The following is an 11,775-nucleotide window of genomic DNA, read 5'->3' on the forward strand; positions in this document are numbered from 1 at the left end:
TTTTTTGTGTTTGTTACTCTCTTATAACACCTCAAATCTTCGGCACTTATATGACCTTATTGTGTTGCAAGTGCCGTAAAACCTCTACTGAAACTAAAACTCATCCTCTCTACTTATGCACTCGTGTCTCCTCCCTCCCTTCTCGTACAGGTATCTCTGGTCAGCCCGTTCTCCCCGCCGGTGCCGACGCTCTCTCTGACCCGTCCTGCGGCATCATGTCCCAGCTGATGACAGCTGCAGCCGTGGCCAGCTCAGCCACAGCGCCTCCCACCATCGTCGGGCCGGCTGCCATCCACATGGATCAGTCGCAGGCGCAGCAACAGCACTTACAACAGCAGCAGCAGCAGCCTCATCAGCAACAGCAGCTGCTGCAAGAGTCTCAGTTCCAACAGCAGCTGTTTGAGGCGGACGACATTCTGCAGGTATGGGTGAATGAGTTATTGTGTGTGGGGGGGTGGTGGTGGTCTTCCAGTGCTTCCAAAATTTGAAAGTTCCTTCCAAATGAATTGCGTATTGTAATATCAAAGGGAGAATTTAACACTTTGCCGCCTAATCTCGCTGATTGGCGATGTTAACCTCCCCGTTTCTTTGGATATTCCCCAAAATGCCTTTGATGGCAAGGGTTTTTGCTATATAAATAAGCCTTCTTATGATAGCAAAGTGTTAAGGAAAGAGAAGGCACGCGTGTTCAACAGTATCTTCTGCAACTAGATTTTGTATTTGAGAATGTGTATGGTCTGGTATGTTTATCCTTGTTGTTAACTTGTCTCATAACATGCATTTTCTGTCTTATGATTTTTCAGTTAAGTAATAGCCTAATTCTGTATTGTACAGTGCTTAGGGATTAAATGCTCAATAAATTCCCTTTGTTATTATTACTATTACTATTATTATTATGGCCTGTACCTTTAGCCTAGTTTTACCCAGAGGTGCCAATTGTCCTAATTAATAAATCTGGAAATCCTTATTTTCCAGACTTCTCGGATTTGTTTCTGTCGCTTTATTTTACCTTTTCCATACATGAAATGACGGATTGTGTTGATGTATGAGATTGACACTGCTGGGGTGAAGCAAGAGAAATAGGAATAACAAAAAAAGAGCGTTTGCAGTGTATCTATTTTGTTTTTGCTTTTGCAGTATATATTTTGTTTTTACATTTGCAGTATTTATTTTGTTTTTACCCCAAAAAAATGTTTATACATTTACAGTATTTATTTTGTTTTTGCATTTACAGTATTTATTTTGTTTTTGCGTTTACAGTATTTATTTTGTTTTTATATTTACAGTTTATATTTTATATTTACCTTATTTATTTTGTTTTTGTATTTACAGTATCTATTTTGTTTTCGCATTTACAGTATTTATTTGGTTGTTTTCACCATTGCAGCAGGAGCGGTTGTCGATCGAAGCGGTGGAGAGAGGGAGGAAAAGCCAGATCATGCTGGAGAATATGCACGGGTCGGCCCGGACGGACCCGCGGAGCAATGACATCATCAGCGCGAGGGCTCTCAAACGGTCAGTCCTACCTGTGTGTGTGTCGCTGTTGTTGTTTTTGTGCTCCGGTTGTTATTCATTTCAGTGTGTCTGAAAGATGAATATGGTTGGTTGGCGGGTGTTCTGGTGTGTCTTACTTTTTCTTTCGTATCAAACTTCTATCGTTCTGATCTCTCCTACTTCTTTTCTGTGTTTGTTACTCTCTTGTAACACGTCTAATCTTCGGCACTTATATGACCTCATTGTGTTTCAAGTGCAGTAAAACTCTTACTAATACTAAAACTATTATTATTTCGTTTCTCTCTCTCAGGTGGCAGAAGCAGAAGGAGATTGAGGCAGCCAAACTGGGAGCCCAGCTCAATGCCCAGAACTCTGGCGGTCTGTCGCGGGGTCTGGTTGTCAGCCCGGACTTCAAGCACGCCGTCTCCAACAACGTTCCCTTGGCTGGCCAGCAGACGTTCACGCACACCATACGCGTGTCAAGGCCCATGGCGGGGGGGAAGGACGCCACAGTCAAGGGTGAGCTTCTCCTTCTTCTCCTCCTCCTCCTCCTTCTTCCCCTTCCCCTTCTCCTCCTCCTTCTTCCCCTTTCCCTTCTCCTCCTCCTCCTCCTCCTTCTTCTTCTTCTTGTTCTTCTTCTATTTGTTGTTGTTATTGTTCTTCTTCTTCTTCCCGTTCTTCATTTATTTCTTCTTCTTCTTCTTCTACCCAGTACACACTGCAAATAGAATTCAGTCAAATTGAGTCAGGACCAGCCAGATTTTCCTCCCAATTAACACAACAGGGCTTGGCAGTGTTGACAGAGATTGATTGCAGTACAGAAAAATATCAGTGGTGTTATGCTCTAACTGTGTAGCTGGAAATAGATCCAATAATAGGTCTATTCAAGAATGCCTTGTTGGGGCTGCGAACCCAAGCTATCCACTGTCTGTATGTGAAGCGTGCTGACAAAATGAGTTACTTCTCGGATTTGAGCCGTACGGATGCTTCACGCTTATAGGTGACGTTTTTACAATTTATGATAAGTATGAAATAATAAAAGTCAGGCTATAGTTAAAGAATATATGGCATCAATAGAAAATCTACAAATTTGACCCTGAAGTCAATTTTTTGGCCAATATCTCCATTTATGGACTGCGAGAAGCTACTCATTCGGTCAGCACGCCTCACATATAGTGGTGTTGGTGGTCTATTGGTTAGGCTGTTGGGCTCACAACTGAAAGGTCGTGGGTTCAAACCTGGTTAGAGGCTTGATGTGTCCCTCGGAATTGCACTGTTCACAAATTTTCCTCACTTCACCCAGGTGGGAATGGGCACCCAGCTGTAGACAGCAAAAGATCTCATCAGTCTTGTTTGTTAGTGTTTGAGCGCTTAATATGCTGCTTGCGCTGTATGCTTCCCGGGAAGTTGAGAATCTTGCTTAGTGGTTTAGGGTTTTCTTGGGTAATAATAAATTGATAGATTGTAAAGAGCATAGAATGTGCTGTTGAGAGAGCATATGCTAAGCAAGTACTATTTATTGTTATTATTTAGTCCAGCATGATGCCAGCTGAACTAAGTGCCCTGAATGCGATGAAAAGAAACATTGACATGAATGGCTCTCTCTCTCTCTTGCCCTTTTTAACTCCTAGTGAAGCATAGGCCATCAACAACATTTCTCCAGCGAAGCCTGTCCTGTGCTTCCTTTTCTAGCGGTTTCCATGATGCCCCCTCCATGTCATGACTTGAATGTAATGAAACTGTCCCCGTGGTTTTATGCACCCTGCATAATTTAGCAAAATTTGATTGTTTTTTGCTTAATTTCTGATTATTTTCCTTTATCATTCTTTGTTAAAATTAGCAGAATTGCAGAATTTCACGTTTTTGGGCTCTGTTTGCATAATTTCTGAATTTTTCTTGCATAAAACGACGGGAACAGATGAAAAGAAACATTGGCATGAACGTGCCAAAAAGAAACATTGACACGAATGTGTCAAAAAGAAACATTAACTCTAATGTGATGAAAAGAATGGTTGACACGAATGTGATGAAAAGAATGGTTGACACAAATATTCTCTTTACACAGTGGAAATCCCCGACATGGAACTTCAGGCAGAAGGTATTCCGGAGACTGTTCTGGACGGCCGGACGTCCATCACGGACGCCTTCATGACGGAATTGTTCGTCCGCGACCCGGAGACGGGAATCACGTACCGGCAGACTCAGCTGCTACAGGTAAATGGCGCTCTTCTGTTTTTAAAGGTGACAAAAGAGTGGACATCTACAATACTTGAGTTATACTTAGGGCTGTAATTATTTTACATTTTGTCTGATTTCAGATTCTTGTGCAGAATTTAAACTGTTGATGTTGTTTTAAAAAATGATTTTTTATTTTTTTTTGTAATGGGGTACATACTCCCTGGATCTGTTAGAAAGGCTCCCACATTATGCAGTCGCTTTCCGTTTTTTAATTTTTCATAGACAGTTGCTTTCAGTTTTCACTTTTTTTTTCTTAGGCGGCAGCATTCGGTTTTTACTTCTTTTTTTTTTTTCCCTTAGGCAGCCACATTCGGTTTTTTACGTTTTTCGTAAGGCAACTGCATTCATTTTTTAAATAATTTTTTTCTTAGGGGCTGCATTTGCTTTTTTAACATTTTTTTTAGAGTGCCCATTTACATCCCTGTACGCTGTACTGATAGTCGAAGCTGTCTTTGTGCTGTTGAGACCAGAGGGGTGAGCAGAGTAAGCCTGATTCCCCATTTGGACTTCTCTTTTGACATCCACCCCTTGGCGCTCATTTGACCTTATTTATGCAGTTAGCGAGCGCCGTAAAACCTTATTTAAAACAAACGAAGATGATCTCACGTGTGATTTTTTTTTTTTCCATTCCAGGACGACCCGCCCAACCCAGGGATCCTGGAGGAGATGGAGGGCGTGGCCCCCACACACAACATGGTGCTTGACACCACGCTGGACGCACAGTTTGAGGACGGCACTTTGCATTTTCAAGATCTGGAGTGAATCTCAAATCCAGTTTGGGGAGAAAGAGGGAGAGGGTGGGGGGGTGGTTGTTTATTGCTAGTGGGTGGGTGGGTGGTCCTGCTTCCTTTATTTTCTCGCTTTTTGTTTGTGTCTATCTTACTTTTTTCACCCCCAGCAGTATATGATGGGTATGATGTCAGTGTGCTGATTTTTACTAACTCTCTAAAGTGTGGGAATCCAGCGACATGTTATCTAAATATTGCCATAAGGTTTTCATAGCCGTGCACAAGCTCAGTTGTGTACTGGATTAACTTCTACAAGTCCATTATGTATTGTTATAAATAGATAGCATTTGTATAGTGCAAAGTCTCACTCTCAACAGCAAGCCGAATGTGCTTTATTCCATATTGTCGTTACCCCAGCAGACCTGTTAACATTCTGAAACAACAATCTCAACTTCCTTAAAAACATGATACAGTGTAAGTTGCCATTTTACAGGCGCTAAAATACCAACATACTGCAGCCTTTTAGGTTACGAAGTAGCAGCCAGCTCTTTAGCGTCGATATGACGGCTAGAATAGAGGGCGGCGGAAGCTTGGGAAAAAAGTTAATTTGATGGTCTCAAATTCTAACCAACAGGTCTAATCATTATCATTCATATTGCCTTACTCTTATTGTTTCCTCTTAGTGTTGGAATATCTCTGTATTATAGTCAGTGATTGTCTCATATGAATAAGATAGTTTACCTTGCATCAGAAAGAGGGACACTAACCCCCCCCCCCCCAAAGTATTCGTATTTCATACCACCACGGTCGTAACACACCTTATGCAGATGCGAGCGCCGTAAAACCCCATACCATGCTATACTATGCGGTCATAACACAATGTGAGGGCTTAGTACAACGTTGAACGAATGAAACCATAGTTGCCTTCGGTAATAAACATCGTTTGTGGTCTTGTTAGGACAAGGCATTCCACATTGAAAATCAAACGCCAAGGCAAATGTGTCATTAGAGGTTTTGGCCTCTTCCTTCGCCGACCTTTTTCGAGCGTAAAAATGTCCTGCCTTTCGCTGATGGAGCTCTTTCTCGGCGTGGGGCTGCTGAGCTTGCTGTTGGAGTAAGGTTACATTGTTACAGTTTTCAGCAAGTTTCGCTGACACCTGTTGGATCCGTGCCCGGATGCTGTCACGCTTGCTGCATGTTTCAGTCCAAGGATATCCAGACGAAATATCAAAGTCTGAGTTAAAAGGTCTTCCTTTAGGTCTCATCTTAGCTCACTGATACCTGCGGGTGAGTGTTTGTAAACATACAGTGCATGGTTGCGATGCTTAATTCCTCGGGTAGATAGAGGCAACGAGTCTTTTGCCTGTAGTAGTGAGACTCGGCCACGGAACGATGAAATGTGGTCCCTGAATAATTTCTGTTGATACTCCGACAGCCGGTGCTTGTGGTTCTGGTTCACGTGTTGACCTCTTCCATCTTTAGGGGGCATTCCTATAATAGACATCTCTTGTAACACCTCTAATCTTCGGCACTTTTATGACCTTATTGTGTTGCAAGTGCCGTAAAACTCTTACTAAAAAAAACTCGTGTCAGCGGCAGTGTGGAAAATCTTGAAGCACTCTCTGTACTCACATATAGAACAGTGTTACACTGTGGGTAGTAGTGCCGAGTCTGTGGTCGCTTCTTGATGGACACGCGTACTTTACAAACCGGGCGATGCCACGGGTCCGCATACTTCAGAGGAAAATGGCCAAGTGCTGCTGCGGAGAGTCTGTCGACAGTAGGATTTGGTTGAGCTCTTGACTTCCTTCGGCGAACTACTTCCATGTACGGCTTCACGAGAGCATCAACCACAGCACACCTGAAGTCCTTCACACTGTTCCCACAACTCCTGTCCTGTTCCTCTCTCCTGCAGACTCATAAAAAGAGATGGAGACGAATAAAAATTGTCCATAGGACACGCCCACAGTCCATGTAGTTCCTCGCGAGGGTCTCCACTTAATGTTGGGTAAACGATTTACCTTGGGGAACGGGGAAATGGTCCTTGCCGGTGTAAACAACCGGATCTAAACAGTAAAATAAAAGCTTGTAGAATCACATTTTAAATCAAAATACTGACCACAACTGGAGGAAAAGTTAGACATCTAGAAAAGAAGTTAAGAAGAAAAAAAGAAAATGGATAACTATTCAATTTACCTGAGTACGGTCTCCTTTCTTGTTGCCTCCAAGTGTCGCGGACTGCTTGCTGCAAGTTGTAACAAGGTTCCGCAACGCTGTGTTTAGACGTTTGGAGACAGGATGTACACACTCCTCCTTGACGACGGGCTGATCAGCTCGGTACAGATCCAGAGCCTTGATGGCGCTGAAAGTCTTCGCGTCCCTGTCACCATTGAGGAGAGTGGCGTCGGTAGCCTAGTGGTTAGGCTACCGGACCCGTAATCGTGAGATTGCGGGTTCAGAGGTTTGAGCCTCAGCTTCATCAATCCGATGTTGTGTCCTTGGGAAAGGCACTTAACATGAATTTCCCACTTGGCTCGGTCCTTTCGGAGATGGACGTTAAACTCGGAGGTCCCGCCTCTTAAATAACCTAGTAGTGTTGATAAGGGCGTTAAACGTATACCATTTCACTGTTTCAGACATACGGTAGGCAGTTGTTGTTTTACGACTGTGGTGTTATGTATCATTTGATTCTGACCTGGTGGGTGATAAAGCTGTTTATATAAAGTGTCCCATTTTTCACTTTAAAAAATAAAATCTTCTTTGAACGGACAGTTGGGGGGGGAGGGGGGGCAATAGTTCTCAGTCAGGATTTGTTTCTCAGATGGAAGTGAGATGTTTCTAAAAGTACTAAAAGCTGAAACAATTGACTGCATCGCATTGCAGTGTGCACACATTTTATTGAAATATATATAATTTTTGTCTCTAATAAAAGTTTTCTATTATTGCTGCTCTGTGAAGTACTTACGCACTGGGGGCTGGGGGTTTAGAGGATAGGCGCTTTGCTGGCTGGCTGGCCGTGGCATACAGAAGTTTAATTCCCGAATGAACAGAGTTTTTATCGAGTGCACGGGTCTCTCTGCTGGGTTGTTGTGTCCCTCTTTAACAGCCAGGGTAGGCCCCGAGTGGCCAGGTCGATGCCCGCCTCCTAAATGATCTAAATTGTGTCACCTAAATTATCTAAACTGTGTCACCTAAATTATCTCAATTATTTGTGTCACCTAAATGATCTAAATTTTGTCGCCTAAATGATCTAAATTGTGTCACCTAAATGATCTCAATTGTTTGTGTCACCTAAATGATCTAAATTTTGTCGCCTAAATGATCTAAATTTTGTCACCTAAATGACCGAAATTGTGTCAGTGGGGACGTAAATTAGCTATATTAAAATTTAAAAAACAGTAGTTAGACTTAGAACAAGTTATTTATCATTGTCATGCACGCTGTCTCTCATTCTTGTTGCTCGATTGTCGGGGTTTACTGATGGGCCTGTGACCAGCTCTGAGTGCGCAACGGTCTTGCATGGTTTTGGCTTTGTGTTCTGTGCTGAAATCTTTTCTGGAGTTGGAATTTTCATGACAAAAAAGTGGTTTCGGTATACATATAATATGTATATATATACTCCATGTTCTCTTTGTTTCTGGAATGTATTAGATTTTTGTCTCCTTTGGTTTATGGTGTTTTTTTGTTTTTTTGTTTGTTTTTATTTGTTGTTGGGTTTTTTTTATTGGTCAAGACTGACCAAATACGAACTTTATTTTATTTTTTATGGCGTGTTGAAACAACTTGTAATTGTAAATAGATGCTTCATGTATACGCAATCTTTTAACATGTGTGCTTGTTCTGTACATTGGTGTTATGAGAATGTGTATGATTGTATGAGTGTACCCCCCACCCCCTACGTCGTCTTTCACGGATATATACTGGAGGGTAAAGTGCTTACGTAGGAATCTGTCCTGGAATTTTTTTCATATATTTTTACCATTGTAATCTTTTCGAATGTGTGGCTGGAGCGTGTTTCTGGTAGGACTTGGTGTTTCTTTTTCTTTCCCCGTGTTTCTGTCGGTCTATGTTGCTCTTTCTCAACACTGGATGTCTGTTTGAACAACAAACAAAGCAACGACGATGTCGTCTTTTATCTCCCCTCCTTCTTTCTTGTGTTTGTGACTCTTGTAACACCTCTAATCTTCGGCACTTATATGACCTTATTGTGTTGCAACAGCCGGTAAAACTTTAACTAAAAGAAAAACTTGTCTTGGACAGGGTGAATTGTATTTGAATTTACTTCCTCCGTACCTGGTGACGTCACAGGGGACCAAGAGGTCAAGGTCATGACTATTCCAATTGTTTTGTTTTTTGTGTTTTTTTAAATTCTGGTTTTTAGCTATATTTGTATGGGAAGTATGAAAGTTTTTTAATAAAAAATCAAATGTCTGCTGCTTGTTGTATTTTCTCAATTTAAGCAAGATTTTGTTTCATGTATTAAAAGTATTTTTGTTTTTTTAATTACGATTTTGGGGCGATTGGTGGATGCTCTTGTGTAGTTTGCTCCTTCTTTCGTATCAAAATATCCTAAATTACATCTCTCCTCCTGCTTTTTTTTTTTTTTTTTTTTTTTTTTTTTTTTTTTTTTTTTGGTTTGGGGGGGGGGGGGGGTGTTGTTGGTGGTTGTTGTTTTTTTCTATCCAAGTTGAAAAATGTTATTTAAGCAACCATTTACGCGATGAGAACATCATAGATAAATGTATATTTTAAAACTCCCATCTCTCTCTCGCTTCTGTATTGGATGACGAGCAGGCTGCGGCAACACGTTCACGGCCAAGAGCAGTTGGTACGTCCACCTGAAGAAGCACGACGACTCGGGCAAGACCATCGTCTACCACTGCCCCATGGAGAAATGTGAGCGCCACTACGTCAGCAAAGCCAGTCTGAGACAGCACATTCTTGTCAAGCATTGCTCAGTGCCACAAAGTGAGTGCCTTGTTTTCTACATTTGGACTGAATTTTTTTTTCTTCCCCCAAATAGTTAGGGGGTCTCTTCTAAATTAAGCTTGGGGGGGGGGGGATTAAATTTTATTTCCCCCTTATGTGTCTTATCTTACTTTTTTCCCAACATTGACTGACCGTTTTGTATTGATGAGCTCCTCTTTGCTCAAACAAACGTGTAGGGCTGAATCTGTCATTGAATTATGTTGAGATTAAGGTTTAGTCAGATATTACGCAAATTGTCTGATTTCTACCCAACTTCAGGCCGATCGTCACAAAAATAATATTAATACAAGTTGTATTAGGCAATATGATCTGTAAACTTTGAGTCCCTACGTATGCGTGTTCAGGGGGTCGAGAAAGTTCAGAGGTTTTGTGCATAAACCATTAGGCACATCTGGGCAGAGTCCACCGTTGAATTTTCAAGGAGAATTTTTAAATGCTGCACAATTTTTATAAAAAAATAATTTTAAAAACTCATTCTTTTCTTGTGCGTCCACAGAGTCGTCAAGCAACCAGGGAATGGTCAACTGGCTGAGTCTGCTGGAGCCGGGAGACGGCAGCTCTGACGTCAGTCTGGCCCAGGATGGATTTACGAGCGCTGAAGGTAACGCATGCTTCCCCTGGAGTTGAGATTGTTTCTGATTGCAATCAGTTCTGTGGGGGGTAAAAATAGTGTAAAACAGGGTTCGTACGGGTCTTGGAAAAGTGGAATACTCTTGGAATGTTTTTTTATTTTCCAAGACATGGAAAACTAGGAATTTTTGGGACATTGGCAAAAGTTTTGGGAAAACAAATGTAACTAGATGTGTTGTAAAAATATTTCCTCGAAGTTTCGAAGGCGTTGACTCTACGCATTCTGAAGTGCACCGTAATGTATATTTGCATGCTGAACAAAAAATATTTTTCCTCAATGACACGTTATTTGTCTTGGAAAAAAGAAGTCTGGTCTTGAAAGCTCCTGGAGAAGTCTTGGGGAGAAAAAAATCCTGCTCAGTATGAACCCTGGTAAATTGTAAATCACATAGAGCTTGCTGTTGAGCGGGATTTTTGTTATACAAATGCTATTTGTTAGTGTTAGATCGGTGGGGGTAACAAAGATATAAATTGTAAAACACACAAAGCTTGCTGTTGAGAGGGAATTTTCTCTAAACAAATGCTAATTATTAGTATTATATCAGTTAGGACTAGAGATTTTTTGAGGCATACACTTTAGCAAATAGCGGTGTCTGGTCTCTCCTTAGACTTACTTTATTCCTGTCCCTCTTACTTTTTCCCCACGGCTAAATGACCAGTTTTGTGTCAACGTGTTTCTTTTTTATCAAAGTAGGAGTGGTGTTTAATGTAGGGAACACATCGCTTCTTCTTCCGTTATTGTTAGATCTGTACTCTACCTAATGCTCTGTTTGTTAGAGTGGGTGGTTGGCGGATGCTCTGGTGTGGTTTGCCTTTTCTTTCCTAATTTCCTATCAAACATCTATCGTCCCTATCTCTCCTCCTTTTTTTGTGTTTGTTACTCTCTTGTAACAGTTCTAATCTTCGGCACTCATATGACCTTATTGTGTTGCAAGTACCGTAAAACTTTTACTAAAACTAAACTGTTTGTTAGCTTATGGCACTTCTCTTTCTTCCAGGTGTGGACCAGTCGTCTGTGAATTCTAGTCAGGACTCGATGCTCGCTGCTGATTTTTTAACAGGGAGTGAGTATTTATCTATTTCACATTATTTTATTTTTATTGACCCTTAGCAAACTTCATTCTTTCCCAACTAGACTATTTTATCCTCCATGACCAAGCCATTTTTGCCTCTCTAGCTGTAATCGATGAAGATAAGTTTTCTTCTCAAATTTTTAGTGGGTGGTTTGCAGGTGTTTAGTTATGGTTTGCTCCTTCTTTCCTGTCGAACATCTATCATCTTTATATCTCCTCAGGTATGATAGGGATGTTTTTTTCTGGAAGGGACTTTTTTTTTAATTACAAATTTTACCCTGAGGGTAACCTCCGCCTATTCTTCAATGGTTAGAACATAACAGCATCAAGCTATTCAAATGTACTAATCTCAGAAAGTAAATTTTTTCCAGGAGAGGTAAATTCTGTATCATTCTTTTTACAGCTATACCTACATTGAGTGCCTTTTCTATCTTTTATCAGCATTTAGAAATTGAATTTCAACAGAATGTTTCTTCTTTCTTCTTCTTTCCTGTCGAACGTCTATCTTCCTTATCTCCCCTCCTTCTATTTTTATGTTTGTTACTCTCTTATAACACCTCAAATCTTCGGCACTTATATGACCTTATTGTGTTGCAAGTGCCGTAAAACCTCTACTAAAACTA

The 11,775-nt window shown here is 41.1% G+C and overlaps 2 protein-coding genes across 3 annotated transcripts in view; both read left to right on the forward strand.

The window, feature by feature from the left end:
- Nucleotides 1-11,775, forward strand: part of LOC101863425 (zinc finger protein 143) — a 19,443-nt gene that overhangs the window by 5,595 nt on the left and 2,073 nt on the right. The window lies entirely within an intron of this gene.
- Nucleotides 116-6,622, forward strand: LOC101859321. Its single transcript, XM_005095623.3, has 5 exons — nucleotides 116-422; nucleotides 1,388-1,515; nucleotides 1,805-2,013; nucleotides 3,560-3,708; nucleotides 4,366-6,622. The coding sequence occupies exons 1-5, from the start codon at nucleotides 216-218 to the stop codon at nucleotides 4,492-4,494; spliced, it is 822 nt and encodes a 273-aa protein (XP_005095680.1). The 5' UTR covers nucleotides 116-215; the 3' UTR covers nucleotides 4,495-6,622.

This window comes from Aplysia californica, unplaced genomic scaffold, assembly GCF_000002075.1.
Source record: "Aplysia californica isolate F4 #8 unplaced genomic scaffold, AplCal3.0 scaffold00109, whole genome shotgun sequence".
NCBI classification, from domain to species: Eukaryota; Metazoa; Mollusca; class Gastropoda; order Aplysiida; family Aplysiidae; genus Aplysia; species Aplysia californica.